General features: G+C 51.8%; 5 protein-coding genes across 8 annotated transcripts in view; 1 reads left to right on the top strand and 4 right to left on the bottom strand.

Annotated features, from left to right (window-relative positions):
* Positions 1-2632, bottom strand: part of LOC144227118 (NXPE family member 3-like) — a 68670-nt gene extending 66038 nt beyond the window's left edge. The window contains 1 exon segment of the mRNA XM_077758657.1: positions 2570-2632. The gene's annotated coding sequence lies outside the window, so the exon portion shown is untranslated.
* Positions 2633-2778: 146 nt separating this feature from the next.
* Positions 2779-6277, top strand: LAMTOR4 (late endosomal/lysosomal adaptor, MAPK and MTOR activator 4). Of its 3 annotated transcripts, none has more exons than XM_077758645.1 (4): positions 2779-2954; positions 3421-3501; positions 5446-5563; positions 5917-6277. In XM_077758645.1, exons 1-4 carry the CDS (start codon positions 2925-2927, stop codon positions 5961-5963), a joined length of 276 nt encoding a protein of 91 aa, XP_077614771.1. In that variant the 5' UTR covers positions 2779-2924; the 3' UTR covers positions 5964-6277. The 3 variants fall into 3 exon arrangements, with proteins under 3 accessions (XP_077614771.1, XP_077614769.1, XP_077614770.1); XM_077758643.1 differs by having other exon boundaries at positions 2813-2954; positions 5934-6277; XM_077758644.1 differs by having other exon boundaries at positions 2819-2927; positions 5934-6277.
* Positions 6278-6505: 228 nt separating this feature from the next.
* Positions 6506-11295, bottom strand: TRAPPC14 (trafficking protein particle complex subunit 14). Its single transcript, XM_077758824.1, has 12 exons — positions 11292-11295; positions 10285-10772; positions 9989-10084; positions 9754-9883; positions 9508-9594; positions 9224-9344; positions 8973-9120; positions 8752-8834; positions 8502-8665; positions 7839-7993; positions 7410-7603; positions 6506-7299 (listed from the first exon to the last, which is right to left on the bottom strand). Exons 1-12 carry the CDS (start codon positions 11293-11295, stop codon positions 7146-7148), a joined length of 1824 nt encoding a protein of 607 aa, XP_077614950.1. The 3' UTR covers positions 6506-7145.
* GAL3ST4 (galactose-3-O-sulfotransferase 4) lies at positions 10939-19105 on the bottom strand. Of its 2 annotated transcripts, none has more exons than XM_077758641.1 (4): positions 19023-19105; positions 15050-15354; positions 14566-14869; positions 10939-12386 (listed from the first exon to the last, which is right to left on the bottom strand). In XM_077758641.1, exons 2-4 carry the CDS (start codon positions 15166-15168, stop codon positions 11370-11372), a joined length of 1440 nt encoding a protein of 479 aa, XP_077614767.1. In that variant the 5' UTR covers positions 15169-15354; positions 19023-19105; the 3' UTR covers positions 10939-11369. The 2 variants fall into 2 exon arrangements, with proteins under 2 accessions (XP_077614767.1, XP_077614768.1); XM_077758642.1 differs by lacking the exon at positions 19023-19105 and adding an exon at positions 16516-16572.
* Positions 17634-19188, bottom strand: part of GPC2 (glypican 2) — a 5914-nt gene continuing 4359 nt past the window's right edge. The window contains exons 7-8 of the mRNA XM_077758823.1: positions 19023-19187; positions 17634-18047 (exon numbers count right to left, since the gene is read on the bottom strand). Coding sequence (XP_077614949.1) covers positions 17788-18047; positions 19023-19187 — 425 coding nt within the window. The 3' untranslated portion in view covers positions 17634-17787. The remainder of the gene's footprint in view (positions 18048-19022; position 19188) is intronic.

The following is a 19188-nucleotide window of genomic DNA, read 5'->3' as shown; positions in this document are numbered from 1 at the left end:
GTTTTTCATGCTTTTTAACTGAATGGAAATGGAACTCTGCTTTATTTTTCCTCATAGCACTTCTTGATAACATCTTACTTATTCACTATCCTGCTCAACCTTTCCCTCACAGCTCCTTGAAAACAATAAAAAATGTTTTTTTAATTTAATTGTTTAATGTTTATTTTTGAGAGAAAGACAGAGTATGAGCACAGGAGGGGCAGAGAGAGAGGGAGACACAGAATCTGAAGCAGGATCCAGACTCCGAGCTGTCAGTACAGAGCCCAGTGTGGGGCTCAAACCCATGAACTGTGAGATCGTGACCTGAGCCAAAGTCAGACACTTAACTGAGCCACCCAGGCACCCCAAAATACATCTTGATTTTATTCACTCACTGCTGTATCTCTAATTCCAAGAAGAGTATCTGGTACACAGAAGGTGCTCGATAAACATTGGTTGAATGAAAGAACGAGAAACTTTGCTTTCTACATGGGTAGTAAGATTTGTGAAAATGAAACAATTCTGATGATGGCTGATGAACATTGTCCTGCAAAGGGCTTCTCTGCATCAAAAAAAAGGAAAATAGGGAATTTCTGAGGTAAAGTTAAATGTAGCTTTACCAAATAACAATAAACATAGCTGGCCAATGGCATAATATAAAAAGCATCAGACTCAGTGTCAGCAAACTTAGACTGGAATCCCGCTCTGCCACTTGCCCACTAGTGTGTGTGTGTGAGCAGGGCTCAACTTCTCTTAAATTTGCACTTCCTCATCTGCAACATGGAAATACTATTACAGGGTGGCTAATCAGAGGGAGCAGTAAGTGTGTGGATGAAAATGTCCTGAACAGTAAGTTAAAGAAAATGATGCTAGGAAGTATCATCAATATTTATGACCAAGGGAAGCCTTTGCAAATTAAACATCTCCACTTTGTCTCTCTACACCCTCCTCCCAATTTAAATTTTGTTATACATATCTTATTTTATTTTATTTTGCGAGAGTAGGAGAGAGGAACAGAGGAAGAGAGAATCTTAAGCAGGTTCCACATTCAGCATGGAGCCTGACATGGGGCTTGATTCCACCGCCCTGCGATCATGACCTGAGCTGAAATAGAGGGTTGGAAATTCAACTGAGCCACTAAGGCTCCCCTAAACATACCTCATTTTAAATAAAAGGCATCCATCTTATTAATCTTCTCCTCAAGCAACAGTACTTAGTTTTATTTTATTGAGATGCAATTCACATATGCTAATATTCACCATTTATAGTGTACAAATCAGGGGCACCTGATTCAGTTCAGATCATGATCTCACAATTCATGAGTTCGAGCTCCGCATCAGGCTCTGTGCTGACAGGGTGGAGCCTGCATGGGATTCTCTGTCCCTCCCCAACTTGCTCACACACTTGCTCTCTCTCTCCCTCTTTTTTTTAAACGTTTTATTTATTTCTGAAAGAGAGAGAGAGAGCAGGGGAGGGTCAGAGAGAGAGGGAGACACAGAATTTGAAACAGGCTCCAGGCTCTGAGCTGGCTGCCAGCACGGAGGCCGACGTGGGGCTTGAACCCACGAACCGTGAGATCTTGACCTGAGCCGAAGTCGGACGTTTAACCGACTGAGCCACCCAGGCGCCCCTCTCTCTCTCAAAATAAATAAATATTTTTTTAAAAAGTGTACAATTCAGTGGTTTTATTACACTGACTGCGGAACCATCATCTAGCATTCCAGAACACTTTTATCACCAAGTAAGAGTCACCTACCCCCGCCCCCCCATTTCTCCCTCCCCTCTGCCCCTGGCAACCACTAATCTGCTTCCTGATTTGCCTAGTCTGGACATTTCGCATAAACAGCATCAGAGTCCATGTGGCCTCATGTATCTGATTGCTTTCACTCACGGTTCATGTTTCCAAGGTTTATCCACACTGTAGGATTTATCAAGACTTCATTCCTTTTTATGGCTGGATGAGAGTCCATTGCATGCGTATGCCACATTTTATTTATCTGTTGTTCAGTTTATGGACATTTGCGTGGTTTTCACCCTTAGGTTATTATGAATATTTGTGTACGAATTTTTGCGTGGACATGTTTTCAAGTCTCCTACGTAACCATCTAGAAACTGGAACTGCTCTTAAGCTAACTCTGACTCTCCCAGGAACCGTTGATGGGTTTTCCATAAGCAGCGGCATCATTTCACAGCCTCATCAGCAATGCACCAAGGGCGCCAATTCCCTCATATTATCACCAAAAAGCACTTATTTCTAGAATTATCCTTCATTTTACTTCACCAGCACTTTCTCAAATTGGTATCGCTAGCCTAGATACTATTTAAATTAAAAACAAAAACTTTCGATGTGACACTCATGTATTAAAAAGTGACTTCAAAGTACTGTTTCTAATGTTTTCTGGCAGACACTAGCCCGGAAGTCTGCTTTGCCTGAGTGGAAGAGGCGGGGTCTCGACTCACCGCCACAGAATGAGGAGTCTCGACTCCTCACAGAACCCCAGGAGGAAAAGCCGTTTGGGGAATAAATCCCTCTCTTAAACAGAGCACTGCCTACAGTAGGAATAAAAATAGCATCTGAATAGCTCTTCACCTGCATTTCACTTTATTCTCTCACTCGCAGTGACACTCTCATGCAGCCCTCACTCAAAAAAAACGGCGAGCCCTCTGCGCGCAGGCGCACACCCTCAACCCGCCCTCCTCCCTCCAGCCCCTCCCCTCCACCGACTTGCCCCCTCTCCTCGAGCTCTGCGTCTCCGGGAAGCGGCGCTCCTCACTGGCAGTTTAAGGCTGATGATGTAGTCATGTTCCAATCCGCGCCTTGGGGGCGGGGCTAAAGTCCGGAGGCCGCAAGGCTGGAGGGGACCGCCTGGCGGAGGCACGTGACCTGGGTCTGGAGCCGGAAGCTACCTATCTGAAAGGGAGCGCCCCCAGCACCTAAGGCTGCGATGGTGAGTGAGGACGCATGCGCGGGAGGAGTACGTGCCAGGGGTTCCGCATCCCTGTTCCCCAATCTCTTTGGTTGCCCCCTTTTGGGCCTGTACTCAACCCTTACCTCCTGTCCACCCCGGCACGTAGAGAGATTGGAGATGGGAGGGGAGGCGAGATCGGAGGGCTGAGGAGGGATCTGTGGGAGGGTGTATGGACGCTGGCGAGTAGTCTGCGGGGGAGGGGCGGGCCACCAGGGGAATTGGAGATGGGGACGTGGGGGAGGGGCCACTGAGGCTGCGGAGGCCAAAGGAGCCCAGGGTCAGAGGGTGAGGAAGATGGGACACTCAGGAAGATCAGTGTCGAAGACTCTAGGTGGGAGAGAGTCTGGGAGGGCCCTGGCTGGGGAGAGAAAGGTCTGGCGAGCCCTGTCACGAGAGACGTGGGTTTGTAAATGAAAGGCATCGTAGGGCCATCCTTGGCATGCTTCTCACTGATTGCAACTTTACCCACTAGACTTCTGCACTGACCCAGGGGCTGGAGCGAATCCCGGACCAGCTCGGCTACCTGGTTCTGAGTGAAGGCGCAGTGCTGGCGGTGCGTTCTGGGCAAGGGAGGGGTCCGCCAAGGTGACAGGGCCTGGTGATCCCTTTTAACATCGCCCAGTTTAGCCTAATTTGACTCTCACTCTTAGCTATCATGCCTGGCATGTATGTAGTAAGCTTTTGGCAACTAATCAAATAAAATCTCTGGAATCAGAGTCTGGGAACTTCTGAGGTAGAAGTTTACTATCTTTCCCAAAGTCAGACAACTATTTCTAGGTTTGTTGATAATTGATATTACCCACGTTATTCTTGAATATGTTTTTATTTCGTATTTATTCAAGAGTCTTTGTATTTTTTAAAAAATTGTTTTAATGTTTTATTTATTTCTGAGAGAGAGAGACAGTGTGAGCAGGGGGGTGGTGGTCAGAGAGAGAGGGAGACACAGAATCTGAAACAGGCTCCAGGCTCTGAGCTGGCTGTCAGCAGAGCCAGACGTGTGGCTTGAACCTACGAACCATGAGATCATGACCTGAGTCGGAGTTGGACGAGGGTGGACCGACTGAGCCACCCAGGCACCCCGAGTCTTTGTATTTTGTTCCATAATATAGTATTATGCTCTCTAATATAGTATTAGCTCTCTAGAAGTTTTTAATCTAGCTGGAGAGACAAGGCTTAAGGTTAAAAACTGTTATAACTTACATTATGACAAGGAAACTTTCTTGGAGGAGGTGAGAATTTAACTGGTCTTAAAGGATGGATGGTTGTGAACAGGCAGAAAAGGAGAGTACTCAGGGTAGGTTTGTGTTGAAGAGATTTGGAAAGGTTTGGAAGAAGAGAATATAGTAAGGAAAGATGGGACTGTGGAGGACTTTCAAGGCTGGATCAACACATTTCTATTAATATTGAGGGTGATGGGAGCTTTGAACAGAAACATGAGCTGATGAAATAGTTGAGCAGAATTGTTCTATTAGGTGTGAAGATAGACCAGAAAGGGTGGGATTCAGAAGTGGTGGAGGCTGCTTCGAAAATCTAGGTCTGAGATGGGTCTGGTGGCAGTGAGGAACAAGGAAGGAAGAAATTTTAAAGGAAGAATCAATATATCTTGGCAATGACTAGAGATGGGTAATAGAGATACTTTTCTGTCTAGTGAGACTTTGAACCCAAGCCTAGAATGATGGCACCGTGACAGACAGGAAATTAAGAAAGGAAGTTGATTGGGAAGGGGTTGAACGAAGGGGAATTTTGATGACTTGACTTTAGACATGGAGTTTGAAAAAGAATAGGAGCAGTTAGTATATACTGCTAGGAGCTGTTCTAAGCATCTCACCAATGATATGTCAACATAATCCTCACCACAAGCCCATAAATAGGAACTTGTCCCAATTTACAGATGAGGACACTGAGCTACTGAATGTCCAAGGGAGCAAAGGGGACTGAACTTAACCTCACTGGGAGGCCCATGTTGAGGAGGTTAGGAGAGGAAGTTGAGACAGCAGAAAAGAGGAAGCCTGGGCCACTGTCCCCTCATTACCCAAGGGCTAGGTAGTAGGGCAGGCCTCAAGGACAAAGAGGATGTTCATGTTTCAGATTCTACAGACAGGGCAACCATTGGAAAGACTTGAGAAGACAGTCTTGAACCAGTCGGTAGTAGGCAGGCACAGATGTTTGAGAATGGGATTTTATCAATAAGTGGGGACACAGGGAGAAATCAAGTTTCAGGGATTAGGAAAAAATGGTCAGTAAAGTAATGAGAGTCGCTGCTCACTGGGGGAAGGCCCGTGTTATACAGATGAGAAACAGGATGGCATCAAGAGGGGCAGCAATATCAGAGGAAAGTTTCAGGTTTGTTTTTTTCCAAATATGGGGATGACCTTTGGAGTACTGGAAAGTTGAGAGGGAAAGTTACAAGTGTTAGAGCCAAAGTGACTGTTACCGGAATTCTTTCCCAGTTCTATTCCCTAATTTCTGCCCTCCTTCCTCCTCCATCTGCATGCAGTCATCTGGGGATCTAGAGAATGATGAGCAGGCAGCCAGTGCTATCTCTGAGCTGGTCAGCACAGCTTGTGGCTTCCGGTTGCACCACAGCACGAACATACCCTTCAAGCGCCTATCGGGTGAGCCTCAGCCCCTGCCCCTGATGATGGTGACTGGGGGGGTGGGGTGGATGTCTCCCAGAGGTTTTTCTTGTCAGGGGAAAAAAAAAAACTGTGTCCTGCCAACCTCTCATCATCTCTTCCTGAGATCCTTGGTTCTGGCCACTTTTTTTCCTTCCATTTGGGATTCACCCCTGCAATCAGGAGAAACCAAGGGAAGGAAGGGGATTTAATGGAGCCCTCCTATCTTCAAATCTCTGAGCCTTGAACAATCACATGCCTTTGGCTTTTGATCCCATCGGTTTGTGTGACTCTGTAGAAGCCGTTGTACCCCACTAACTCTGTGCTCCCTTCCCTCTCCTGGGCGGGGGAAGGTGTGTCTCCTCTCCAGTGGTCTTTGGAGAACACACGCTGCTGGTGACCGTGTCAGGACAGAGGGTATTTGTGGTGAAGAGGCAGAACCGAGGCCGGGAGCCTGTTGACGTCTGAGCCTGCCGGAGGGCAAAGGGCAGAGGTGGATCAGGTCCATGAGCCTCTGTGATGAGGAAGATGCAAACCTCCTCCACCTCTTTCTTGGCTTGCTGCTAGAACTAAGGCTTTCTGCTCCCCCGCTTCCCCACCGTTACCTAGAAGGGCAGAGGCTTGGGGACTTTGCACTGTGTTAAGGAGAGTGAGGGCAAGGGGATCTCCCTCTTCCCTCCCTCCCTCCTAATAAACATGAGTCTGATACGCCCAGGGATGTGTGTACGATGAGGGGTGAGGGGGGTTACACCCTGAGTCTGTCTTCCATCTTCTAGACAGTCGTGTGTGTCGGTGCAGAGGGGTGGGGCAAGGCCGCTGGGCATATAAAACTGGCAATCTGAGAATAATACAGGAAGGGAGCTATCTGGTGTGCCTGCTGAAGGGAACCATTCTGAGCCCCTGGGATCTCTGCTCCTGCCACCAACACACAAACGCAAGTCATTCTTCTCCCTCCTGAACAGGCATTTAATAGTCTTATTTCAGTTGGAAGCAGTAGTTGGAGAATAAGTTACAGGAACAGAGATTTAAAAAAAGAAAGAAAGAAAGAAAGAAAGAAAAAACCCCACACAACTTAAAGTGCTTCAGGCCACAAACGTAAACATGAGGTGTAGGAGGAGGCCACCTGGCTATACCCCCTCACCCCTGAGACAGGAGGGCCACTGTCAGAATCCCTTTACCATCACCACCCTCTAATCTCAGCCCTGCGGGTGGGTGGGAGGGAGGGTGTCAGAGTCAGGAGAGACAACTTAATAGGAACAAGGAATACACTTTGTAAACTTAGAACCAGGGTACTGGGCAGGAGAGGGGCAAGGGAGCTCTCTGAGCCCTTGCCCCTGGCCTTGGGGTGGGGCCAGCCCCCCCCAGGGAGCCAGGGAAATACTGTAGGCTTAGTGCTGCAGTCATACCCGCCCATTTCACAGCTTCTTCCCTGTCCCTCATCAGCAGACACAGACAGGCAGCCCTCTTGGGCCTCCTCATCCATGGTAGGAGGCATCCCAGGGGAGGCACAGTCCAGAGCAAGGGCCCCATCCGGGGGGCTTTCGGTTTCTGGAAGTGTAAGAGGGAGGAGAGCCAGCAGGTGCTATTTGACAGGCTCCACCACCAGGACCTTGCACTCGCGCTTGGCAATCTTGTCCAGAGAAAGCACAGCCTTGTCCGGGGGCAGGTAGAGAGGGCGGCCCACGGGAGAGGCCACAGGAGGCGTGATGGCCCTGCGCTCCATCACGCTGCCTGACCTGGAGGAAGGCAGAGGCTGTGGGCTCTAGTTGGGCCCCAGGACCCTTTCCTATTCCCCTTACAACTTTGGCCTCTCCAGAGTCTGGTGCCCCGCCCCACGTTTCCATACCTCATGAGGTGGCTACGGGAGGGCTGTTGGTGAGAAAAGGACTGAGAGCGGCCTAGGCTAGCCTGGTGTCTCTCCACCAGGTCCCGGACAGCAGGGCTGCTGGGGCTGCTCTTTCGAGACAGAGGCCGGGCCTCGGGCGGTGGATGGGACACGCTGGCGGTGAACTGCAGCTTCAGTTTCATGTGCTGGCTCAGCTGGGGTGAGGAGACAGAGGTCAGGCATTCCAGTTCAGCCCCTGGGCCCTGACCCTCCTTTCAAATCAAGTTCCCCCACTTGCCCAGCCAATGTTGGATTGAAGTTCCATCTTCCCTTCTGCCCAGCCGTTCAGTGTCACCCATGGGGTTTCCTCCACAGAGGCTGGTGGCCTGGACTCCTCCCACCCTGATATTCCCATAACCCATTACACACCTCAGCCCCTCCCCAGCCCACCTCAAAAAGCCCTGTCCTCAGAGCCTGGAAGGCCACACTGAAGGTGAGCGCACTGCCCTTCCGGGAAAAGCCTAGATTGTTGAGGGGTGTGTGGCAGACAATGGAGTCCAGGGCTGCCTGCATGGCCCGGCGCTCCTCCTCACACAGCTGCTTTCCTGGGAGAATGAGGGGAGGCAGAAACAGCCACCAGTAAACACACCTGTACAGCACTCCTCAATTTGCAAAAGGCTTTCATGAGCAGTCTTTACGTGTTCTCTCTTGCTTAACTTTATAAATAATAATAGCTAATCCTTACTGTGTTCTGAAGTCTATTCTGACCACTTCACTTATGTTAAACTGTTAGATCACTCTTAACAACCCTAAGAGATATTATTCCACTGCTTTAGAAAAGAGGAATCTAAGTGAGGCTCAAAGATTAAGTATCCTACCTAAGGTCACAAAGCTAGTGAATGGGAGAGATGGAAATCAAACGTACCAAGGAACCCTGATCCGGATTCAGTGTCCTTAAAATCACTGCCCCACCGCTTCTCTAATCTCTCCAACAGTGACACTGTGAAGACCACCCAAGTATAGAGCCAAAGGAGCCTGCCACAAACCCCCCACCTCCATGACTTCCTTTCCCCTCCTTTGGGACAAGGTCCCGGAGCCTGACAGCCCACCTACCAGCCTGTGCATGCTCTGGGGTCCACACAAGCCTCACAGCAAGGAAGTCTTGGAGATTGTTGAGCAGTGTGTAGGTGACAGTGAACCGCTCGTAAGTCCGAACAGGGGACTCACAAGAAGCAGTCATCACAAAGCACGGGCGGTCCAGGCGGATGCTGGGCAGGCTAGAATCATTGAGAGGGAAGAGGGGTGGGTGTTGCCAAACAAAGGTGAATAGGATGGTGCCCAGTGGGGAGTCCCACGAACTCACCGGTAGTGGGTATATATGCTCTGGGTGAAGGGCAGCTTTGGGGTGGACCACTGAACCACAGCAATCAGGGGAACTTCTAGGCCCTGTTGGAGCGACAAAAGGAAACATTGTGTGTATCTGAGGTTCCCCTCTCATCTTTTGTCACCCCCCCACCCCCAGCCTTTCCTTCCCACTGCTTTTTCTTAATCTTTTCCTTGAGCATACCAGTCCCCTATACTCACCTCCTTGGCCCCTTGAGGGGGTTGCTCACCCCCTCTCAGCTGAAACAGGAAGTTGTGTTCCTCCAGGGCACTAAGTGGGCAGGGGAAGCAGCCAGAGGTACCAGGGAGCCGGCAGAAGGAGCCCATGGAGACTTCCCCAGATTGATGACTAGTTCAGAAGAAAGAGGGACACAGCTTGATCTTTTCATGCCAGAGCTCTTGTCCCTCCCCCCATCCCCACTTTGCATCCCTGCCCCTCCTCAGGATCGCACCAGACATTGTCCACCAGCAGCACAGAGCCGTCGGGCATGACAGGTAGATAACTAGCATTGAAGTTTGGGAGAATCCGGATGTCCCAGATGGAAATTTCCTCCTGGGAGGAGCTGTTCAGCACTGTTGGAGGTAACCAGGTCAGTTCAGCTCAGAGTACCCAGACACCTCAAACCCCAACTTTACCCCTCCCAAATGGACCGATCCTCAGCAGTGTGTCCAGAGTAGCTGTCACCCAGTCAATGCCCCAGCTGCTACGCAAGACCCAAGCCACAGATCTGCTCACCCTTGAGCACGGTCAAGTGTTTTCCTGCAACAGTGAACTGGCGGCATTTCAGAACCGGAGGGGGCAGCAGAGTCAGCAGGGTGCTCACTGCAGGAGAGGGCCAAGGCAAGAACTGATGAGCTGGGCACAGACCTCATCTCCAACACACAGTTCTAATTTTCCTCTGCTCCTCTCTCCGGCGCTTGCCAGTATCACCCCTCCACTCTATCCCCTAAATTCCATTTCATTCCTCTGCATTCTCCCCACCTTGGGCCTTGAAAGCGCTCTGCTCTCCCCGGAAGGTCTCCCCAGGAGATCGGGTCTGCAGCAAGCGCAAGTAGCCTTGATCTCTGACCTCTGGTGCCTCAACCTCCCGTTTCCACACAGTCACTACAATCTGAGCACAAGAACACGGGGCCACAGTCAAGAGGGGAGCCAGCCAGCTCTGCCTTAGAAAGGAAGTCTGGATTAGGACAACAGTCCTACCCCTTACCAATCTTACCTTGGCCTTAGGTGTCCCTGGGGGCAGTCTATCCAGTGAAACGGTGAGTGGGAAGATGACCTCATCTGTGGACACAATTGGTTCCTCCACAGGCAGCTGGGGTTTGTGAAAGGGGTAAGAGGGCGGGAGAGTCAAAGGGGCAGCCTGCAGCGTTCCCTTTTAAGATGTGCTGTACGCGGTTCTTCTTGGCTTCCTTCATCGGCCTCCTTCAGGTCCCCAGCGTCCATCCCCCTCCTGTCTCTGGAGCCCAGCAAACCGCCCCTGCGCCCTGTGCCGTATCACCCCAAGCTCCTCACCGTGGTCGCTCCCCCTGAGGTAGCAGGGCCCGGGCCGTGGGTGAGGAGGGGGCTGCAGCCTCGAAACAACGGCCCACCGCCAGGATCCCCGCCCCCTGGGGGTTCGGGATCCTGGTCTCCGGAGCCACCGCCCCCGGGCGCCCCGCCTCCGGCGCTGACCGAGGCCAGGGCGGCCAGGGCCGTTGCCAGCTCTGCCCAGGCCCCTCGGGAGCCCAAGCCCGCGCCGCCCCCCACGCCGGACCCCGCGCCTCCCCGGCAGCGCAGCACCAGCAGGAAGCGGACAGTTTCCCCCAGGTAGAGATGGTTGCGCCGGGGCAGCGCCCGGCACCANGGAGCCCGGCCGCGGCCGGGAACCGGGCAACGGACCCGGCACCGAGACCCCGCAGGGCCGGAACCGGGCTGTTGGGCCGATTGACTGGCGAGAAACCGGAAGCGGAAAGGAAGGGGCGTGGCCTCCGAGGCCCCGGAATTTGTGGGTGATCGGACTGCTGGGGAGAGAGGCGGGGTCCGGCTGGGGTTGGGCTGCAATAAGAAGGCTTTAGGGGAGGCTAGACAGGTTTTTTAGAGAAAAAATATTAAAAGAACCCCCTGCAACTCCGCTCCTCCCAGGAAGATGGACCATCCCCTCCCCTTTCCACCCTAATAATGCAAGTCAAAGGTTCAAATTATTTATTCATTCACAAACATTTCGCAGTGAAATGAGCATAGTCTGGAACCAAATAATTCATAGCGAAATGGATGCATTATTCATTCAGGTTATTTCTGGCGTACTCCATGATTTGCTCCTCCTGGGGACTTTTGAGAGTGCTCTGGGGACCTGCCAGCGGTTTGGAAGGAGGAAGGGACAAAGTTGGGGGGGAGGGGTACTGCTAGGAGCTGAACAACTGGAATTCCTCCCACACAGGCTGAAGGACTTGGTGTCCACCTCTGGGCAAAGTTTCACTCATCTTCTAGGGCACAAACATGCTTTCAGAGGGAAACAGAAATGGCATCTGGCTGCTCCATACTCATGGTGTGTGCACTTAACAGCTTAGCTGCTTTTAAGCTAAGACTTAGTAGTCTGATGATTAGGGGGAGAGTAGCCTTTAAGTCTTAAGGGGCAGAGAGACTGTTGAGGGAAACTGCTTGGCATCTAGCTTGTCCTTGTACTGTAGCTCAGGGGTAGCCAGGCGCTCACACTCCTCCTGGTCTGGGTGACTCAGTCCACTCCGAAGTACATAACCCAAAACCTTACCTGACCCAAACTGGAAAGGGCGGAATCGACGGTCAGTGATATATTTGGGGTCTAAAGCCTCACCCCCCACTAGACAATGTTTAGCTAAGGCCTCTCGCCGAGCCCGGAGCTCTGCCACAGCACTCTCCAGCCGGCTCTGGCCGTATTGATTAATCCGTGCCCATAGACTGTGGTTGAAGTGAACATAGAGAGCCCAGTCCAGGTGGTTCCAGGCTCGGGCCCTTGCAGTCAGCTGCCTGTCCTCAGCAGTCAGTCCACTACTGCTGATCGCGCTTCTGCCCTGCTCACCTCCAGCCTGGGCATTGTGCATGAAGCCCACCACATCATCTAGACCCCAGCACAGGGCATCTGCCAGTAGAACCAATGACTCATCAAAGTACTCGGCCACCAAGACCAGGTCAAAGACAGAGTCTAGCCAGGCCAGACTCCACTGGATGAAGGATGAAGACCCCAAACCTAGAGAGGCAGTGCTGGATGTCGGGCTGTGACCACCAGCAACTGTGGGAGCAGGATGGAAGAGAGCACTGGGATCCAGGGTGTGGTGGGCTCTCAGGCCAGCGCCAGAAGGCAAAACATTCAGCTGTGGGGATTTGGGGTCTCTGGGAGGATGAGGATTCCCTCTCTTGGTCTTCATCTCTGGGGGGAAGGGGAGGCCAAAATCAAACCAGAGCAAGTTGCGTGCATAGTGGTCCCCACGGGCTCCAGGCCGGTAGAAGGCTCGAGGATTTGCCAGGAAGGCAGCCAAGGATGGTGCCTTGCGGAAGGCCGATGAGGTGGATTTATAGTAGGAGAAAGCAGAGCGGGCCAGAGCTGCTGGGTCTCGGACAATGGAAAAGAAGAAGCTGTCAGAAGGCATGACCTGAAGTACCTGTGGAGGAGAGAGAACAGGTATAGGGAGAAAGAATTGGGCCAGGAAGAAACTAAGAGTAAGCCCATTGCTGGCTGGTTCCCTAGACTCCTCAAACCACCTTCTTATGGCTCTGCTGGGAACCCCCAGCTTCCTTCACTAACTGACAGATCTTGGGCAAGTTACTTAACATCTCTGAAACTCAATTTGCTCATCTGAAAAAATGGGGATAATCATAATCCGGAGTTACACAAGATAAGATTATGAAGGAACCTGGAACATGGGAAGTTCCTTGGGAACCTTAATTTCCTTTGGATTTTCTGTGTGTCTTTGGTCAGTAAAACCTCTAAATCAAAATTCGTGTTCACTTCTCCAACAAAAACCTATTAAGTGCCTACCCTGGGACTCTTGGTCACAGCTCCAAGAAAGGACCTGGCCTGAGGCCTCTTCCCCAGGTGCCAGTGGGTCACTGGCAGCAAAGAGGGAGGAAAGGGGCCAACCATAATTCTGTCTCAGATATAGGCATCAGGTGAGCAGGCCGGCCCCAGGATGGCCAAACAACAGGGTTTTTCTGGGTCTCCTAGCCACTTAGGCAAGTAAAGGACAGCCCTGGGCCGGCCACTGGGGAACTATGGACACTTGGTAGGGTGCTACCCTGAAATCTGAGACATGTGATTCAACTTCTCAGCAAGAAGAGGTGAGATGGAGCTGAGCCGCTCCATAGCATGTCTTGCAGGTAGCTACATATCAGAACCGAGCTCCTGGGCTCCCTGAAGGGTTTCTGCCTCTGAATATGACTTGTCACTAAATCTGACACCCCTCACAATGTCCTCCAATCTGCTCTGCTAATGTGGCCATGCCTGCAGAGCAGAGCCTGTGAACTGAGTGTCTCTTTGAAGGCAGAGGAGAACAGTGCAGAGAACAGTCTGTGGCATCAGATGAACCTGGAATAAAATCCCAATTCAGCCATTTACTAGTTGTGTAACTTTAGGCGGGTTATTGAGCTTCTCAGAGCCATCAGTCCTCCGTCTGCAAATCTGGGTTAACGCTTACCTTGAATGTGGAAGTGCATGGTACTCAATGAATGGTGATGACAATGAAACCAGAGAAGTCTGCCTGAAAGCTCACCGTCATCACGTCACTCCTAGCAGTGACCCCTGCTGCCCTTTAGGTCCCACACGTGCTTCTCCACTGCTTTCTAACAGCTCCAGCTTCACGGGAGCACCTGGGGGTTCTGCTACCTACACACATTCCCCCTGTTACAAACGCACCACCACCACTACCACCACATCTTTGCTGATGTTCTGCTCCCTCAAAAATACCTGATATTCTTACTACAAAGTTGTGTCAACTTAAAACCCACTTCTACAGAAAGCTCCACTTTTTTCCTGAATCTTCTCCCCACAGTTCCTAATACAAACACACATATGCACGCACACATGCCAGGGAAGGCACTTTGACGTTGGAGCAGATGGGCCTGAGTTCAGATCCTAGCTCTGCTGCTTTCTATGAAGGCCAGTCCCTTAGCCTCTTTAAAACTTGCCCTCCTCATCTGTGTCATGGGACACTTATGAAGCCTTTCTGGCAAGGTGATAGTGAGATGAGAACCCAGCACTCAGTAAGTATTCCATAAAAGTTCCTTCCCTGGATGTTTTCATTTGCACATTGATTTTGTGTGTCTGAGAGCTCTCAGGTTCCCATGTGTGTATGGGTGAGATCATGAGTGCATGCACACATCTTCCCTTTAGAACTGGGAGGAGGGGGTCAGGACCAGGCTAGCACTTGGCACAGAGTTGATTCTCAATATCTGGCAGAGGAAGATAGTCAGAAGGCAGTGGCTGAGCAGGGGCCCTGGTCGTGTTAATAGAAGGGGCTGAGAAGAGCAAGAAGCCCCTGGAGGGAGAGTCTAGGGGGTCAGCATTGTCAGGGCACTGATACCAGCGGGGTAAACTGGCCAAGGAAAGAGACCAGGAAGCTCCAGATGTGAGAAGGCAGGACTCTGGCTACCAGAAACTACCAGGCAAGAGGCAGCTGAGGAGAGGGGAATAGGAATCACTGTGACCCCTGTGCCCAACTTTTGGGTGAGGACCAACTTTTGCCTGGGGATCCCCAGGCCTGTGGCCTCCTCCCGTGGTGGTCTTGGCCACAGGACTGAGACCATCTCTCTCCAGTCCCACCCACCCCCTCCTATGCCCCTCACCTCTTTCAGGTTGAACCTCATGTGATGACAGAGGATGTGGAAGGGGGGCTTGGTGCCTCCACCCTGAGGGCGGTAGCCTTTGACCCAAGAGGCCTGGAAAAGCCTTGGGTAGCCGAACTGGTAGCGGGCAGGGAGGGCAAAGCGCAGCCCATTTCGGTCCCCGTAGCGATGAAGCAGGTTCAGCACAGAGCTGCTCCCAGATTTATGCGTCTTCAGGAACACAAGCCGCTGCCGGGGTGGGCAGGATGAAACAGCTGATCCCAGGGATGGGGCCAAGGGCTGTCGGAGTTGCAGGCCTGGTAGCCTGGGGAGAGATGGGAGGGGAATTTTCCTGTCCCTCACCAGCAGGTGAGTGGGTGTCTTGTGGAGCAAGGACAGAGAACATGGAACTTCCTCTTAGTCCCCAAGAGTCACAGCCCTAGGTGGCACGGGGAGGAGGAAATGGGAGGCATCTATCAGGCATTGGGACAAGATGGGAACTCACCTCTTCTGGCCCCCCCAGAGCTGGAGGGCAAATCCGATGGTCATGAAGACTCCCAGAGCCACCCCCAGGCTCCGAGGCCCCCAGAGGCGCATGGTCCTGGTAGGAGACAGAGGGCCCATGTGGCAGGTAAGGGTGATGCTATCGAGGGGCAGGGCAAGGGCCAGGCACAGAGGCAGAGACAGCTTGAGACAGCCGTGCAGCCGTGGAAGGCGCTGGTTGGAGATCGGGGGGTCATTCCCCAGGTCTGCTCGCAGCCCTGGTTGAGTCTGCCCCCTGAGTTAGCAGATTTTTGCCTCTGTCAGCGTCTAGAAGGGAAATGAGGGGGGAAGGAGGGGAGTCTAAGGAGAGGGTACAGCCTTCTCTCCTGCTGTTGCAGCTCATTCCAGGAGTGGGAGCCTGCGGGGAGGGACTTGTGCTCTCTATGCTCAGATCTTCCAGGTGGCCCACAACTACTCCTCTGCCATCAGTCTCCAGTTTCCCCAGCCCCCCGACCTGCAGTTTCTACCTGAGCCTCAGGGATTCAGAGGGGAGGGGAGAAAGCCAAAGATCCTGTGAGAAAGACCAATCTGCTCATGTGACAGTGAAGTAGACATCAGCCCGGTGCCTGGCGTCCTCGTGAGTTCCTCTGTCTGTGACAGATGGGGATGAAGAGCCCTATTCCGAGGCCAAGAAGGCAGCCATAAGGAGGTAATGAAGGTCAGATAGGGCACAGGGTACTGAACCCAGGGAAGTCAAACTATAGAAACAACTTTGTCATGAGTAGGAGTTAAAACTCGGGCATTTCTTTTCCCTTCTGAAACGGTCTCAGCATAGGGCAGACCGCAGTGTGTGAAAAGCTGGGGGAGACAGGTTACTTATGAAGCTCAGATCCCCAGACCCCACCTCCTATACCCCCGTGCCTGCTTTCCAATCCCTTCTGCATCCAGAGGAGATGGAGAGGGGGGAGCTGGAAAGAGAGAAAAAAACTCTGCGACATAAGGATATTGAAAGATACAAACTTCAAGCTTCTGAGTTCCTCCCAGGCCCCAGCTTCCTAATCAACTGGGAGTCTGGACCCACCCCATCAGATTACAGCCACAAAGAAAGGTCATAGCCCTTCCTGACAGCCCCTTTCTGGGACAAGCTAGAAGTGACCCCAGATAAGAAGAACCCACACTTGCTACCCAGAGACCCACCCCTTCTGGCATCACCCCCCAATTCCCTCCCCCAACACAGCCCCTAGGATCCAGCCCCTCACTGGACTCCCTCCAGTGTCCAGATTTCTTCTATTCCTTCTATCCATCTCCGTTTCCTCCCATTACCCGCTTTCCAGCCCTCTGTCCCCTCCAGCTTTGGTGACTGCTCAGTTAGTTGCCAGCCCTTTGTTGGCCCCCTCCGAGGTTCTCTCTCTGAACCCCCCAAGTCTCCCTATATAAATTTGAGAGTCCCTCTACTGGCCACAGCCTCGGCTTCACTTGCCCACTCACCAGGCCACCTGAAGAGCAGCAGGGAAATCGGGGTCTGGCCCTCCCGCCTGCCCCAGCCACCGCCCGGCTCCGAGCTGTGCTCAACTTTCCCCATAAACTTGCTCCGCGCCCAGGCTCCTCCCCCTCCCTCCCTTTGTCCCGCCAGTCCCTGCAGCTGCTCAGTCTTTAATCGCGTCTCTGGCTCTCTCCCTCCCGGCATCTTTCCTTCTCCATCAGGGCACCCAGCCCGCCCTTGGAAGAAAGCACTTCTACCCTCTTTTCACACTTAGTAATCAGTTATACCTTTTCTCTTCGCTTTCTTCAGAACAAAAGACTCATTCAGGCAACAGAAAGAAAGAAAGAAAAGTAACAGACGAGTTGAAAGCAGACATTGATTGTCAAGGACATGACAAGGTAGCCCCAGCCTGACACACAGAGAACAGGGGCCCCCACCCTGAAGGCAGGGGGCAGTCATGTGGTAATATTAATGATGCCTCAGGTTCAGAAAGAATTTTGCCAGTCCCTACAAGTCTCCCCATTTTACAGATGAAGGGGCTCAGACCCAGAGGGTAGACAACTTGCCCAAAGTGAATGACAAGGGGAAGGTTCCAAGAGAGGCCAGAAGCCTCTGCCAGGAGGTTGGGCTCAGGGAGGGATGTTAAAAGTACAGAGTCAAACACAGGGTCCAATAAATTAGCTGTTTATTTGCAGAATAGTCACTGAATCAGACACTGAAACATGAAATGGGAAAGCTTATGAAGATGTGGATGGCAAAGGTCATGAGAACAGCCCTTTTTAAAAAAATTTTTTTGGCATTGTAGTTTAAGAAATTGATAACTGAGAAAATTCCATAGAAACCAGCCCCACAGATCCTGACATCCTATTCACACACCCCAGTCCCCTGCCCTGCACCCCACCAGCACCCAGCTTGGTCCCTTTGAGACCGAGTGCCCCACCCCTCNATCTGAAACTCTAAAACTTTTCCCTTTTTCCTTGTTGGGACTGACAACTTGCCCAACATAGAGGTATGCTTGGAAAGCACACATCTCCTTCCTAAATAAATACCCCCGGCCCCTCCTTCCCAGATTATAAATGAAAAAATAAATATTATGAACACCCACCCACCCCCAACCCACCAATGGTAATCTCCTGGATTTGGGGCCCCAGCCATTCACCCAAAAAGTCCCTTACTTTACCTCTCTGCATCCCCCTTCGACTCCTTCCCAGACCCAGCTGAGGGGGAGGAGGGGAAGGGCCATGAACCCTTCTCATGCTGGGGGCACCCCTCCCCTGTTATCTTGGTCCAAGCAGGGCCAGGGCTGAGAGAAAGAGAATGAGGATGGGTTGGGTGTGAAAACCAACAGATGTCCCCCCAGTCCTGCTCCTGCCCTGGTTGTGGCGGACAAGGACACCTCCTCCTTTGCCCCCAGAAGCGTCCCTTCGAGGAGGGCGAGGCAGCCGGGCTGGGGGGGCCACAGCTGCTGCCCCAGCCATCCAGTCATCTGCATAGTGCTGTCCCTCTCCAGAACCGCTGGCGTTCTCCTCCTCCTCATCTGCAGGAGGGAGAGGGTCAGAGGCAGGGTTGGAAAAGAAAAATAATGGGAAACAGAGGAGAGAGAGAGACATGTAAACGGGAAAGAAGAGAATTTGAGATTTAAAAAAGAAAAAAGAGGGTCGCCTGGGTGGCTCAGTCAGTTAAGCATCTGACTTTGGTTCAGGTGATGATCTCGCAGCTTTTGAGTTCGAGCCTCATATTAGGCTCTGTGCTGACAACTCAGAGCCTGGAGCCTGCTTCAGATACTGTGTCTCCCTCTCTCTTTGCCCCTCCCCTGTCACACTCTGTCTCTGTCTCTCTTTCAAAAACAAATAAACAGTAACACACACACACAGAGGAAAGAGAGACAGGGAAGAGAGAGACACAGATAGATAGAAGTTGGGAGGTGAGAGAAAGTGAGTGACAGGAAGGCAAGGAGAGAGATCAGACAGATGTGGATATGAGAGACAAAAGAGGCAATGCAACAGATACAGAACAGAGAGAGAGATGGAGAGAAGATAAACAGAAAAGACAAAATAAACACATACAGAAGCATCAGACAGAAAGATGGGTGTTGGAGGAGAGAAGATAAAGACAGAGACAGACAAATAGTAGTAGAGAAAAAAAAAAAAGAACGTCTGTCTGTTCCTTGCTTCTCTGACAAACTATACCTCGGGAGTCAGTTCAATGGCCTTCAATGCGGCTTCTCCACCCTCCCCAACAATCCACAGCCTTCTGCTCACTGTAAGAGGCTTCCCGCTATTCTCTAAGAATACTTTGTTGTCTCCCTACCGGACCGTGAACTTAAGGCTGGAGATCCTGTCATCTGTCTTCTAACCCCTCACCTTTGCGGTAAGTGTTCACTACACGAGTGTTCAAAGGAGTAAGAGAATGAGCAACTGCATAGAGATTCGGAGGGGCGGGGAAGGGGTTCACAAGGCAATGGGTGGGGCCGGGCAGGAGCTCTGAAAGCCTGGAGCTGCTAGGCTCTCACCCCAGTCCTCCAGTTCCAGGTCGCGTCCCAGGGCAGCCGCCCTCATCCTGGTGGTGGCTAACCGGAGCTGCAGCCGCTGCCTGCGCGTCTGGACGTTGGATTTCAAGGATTCAGGGTCCACCTCTGGGTTTTCGAGCTGCTCCAGGGAGCTGGTGACCACGGGCGA

The sequence above is a fragment of the Crocuta crocuta genome, unplaced genomic scaffold (genome assembly GCF_008692635.1).
Source record: "Crocuta crocuta isolate KB4526 unplaced genomic scaffold, BGI_CrCroc_1.0 scaffold273, whole genome shotgun sequence".
Classification (NCBI taxonomy): domain Eukaryota; kingdom Metazoa; phylum Chordata; class Mammalia; order Carnivora; family Hyaenidae; genus Crocuta; species Crocuta crocuta.
Note: the sequence above shows the minus strand (reverse complement) of the source record. Positions and strands in the feature narration are given on the sequence as shown.

What these genes read in the sequence shown, in the direction of transcription:
- GAL3ST4 (XM_077758641.1), bottom strand. Translation starts at nt 15,168, where the DNA reads ATGGGCCCTCTGTCTCCTACCAGGACCATGCGCCTCTGGGGGCCTCGG. An exon ending in CTCTGGGGGGGCCAGAAGAG is followed by an intron (nt 14,870 to 15,049) that starts GTGAGTTCCCAT and finishes ATCTCTCCCCAG; the next exon opens with GCTACCAGGCCTGCAACTCC. An exon ending in TGAGGTTCAACCTGAAAGAG is followed by an intron (nt 12,387 to 14,565) that starts GTGAGGGGCATA and finishes TCTCCTCCACAG; the next exon opens with GTACTTCAGGTCATGCCTTC.
- LAMTOR4 (XM_077758643.1), top strand. Translation starts at nt 2,925, where the DNA reads ATGGTGAGTGAGGACGCATGCGCGGGAGGA. An exon ending in AGGACGCATGCGCGGGAGGA is followed by an intron (nt 2,955 to 3,420) that starts GTACGTGCCAGG and finishes TTTACCCACTAG; the next exon opens with ACTTCTGCACTGACCCAGGG. An exon ending in ACCCTTCAAGCGCCTATCGG is followed by an intron (nt 5,564 to 5,933) that starts GTGAGCCTCAGC and finishes TCTCCTCTCCAG; the next exon opens with TGGTCTTTGGAGAACACACG.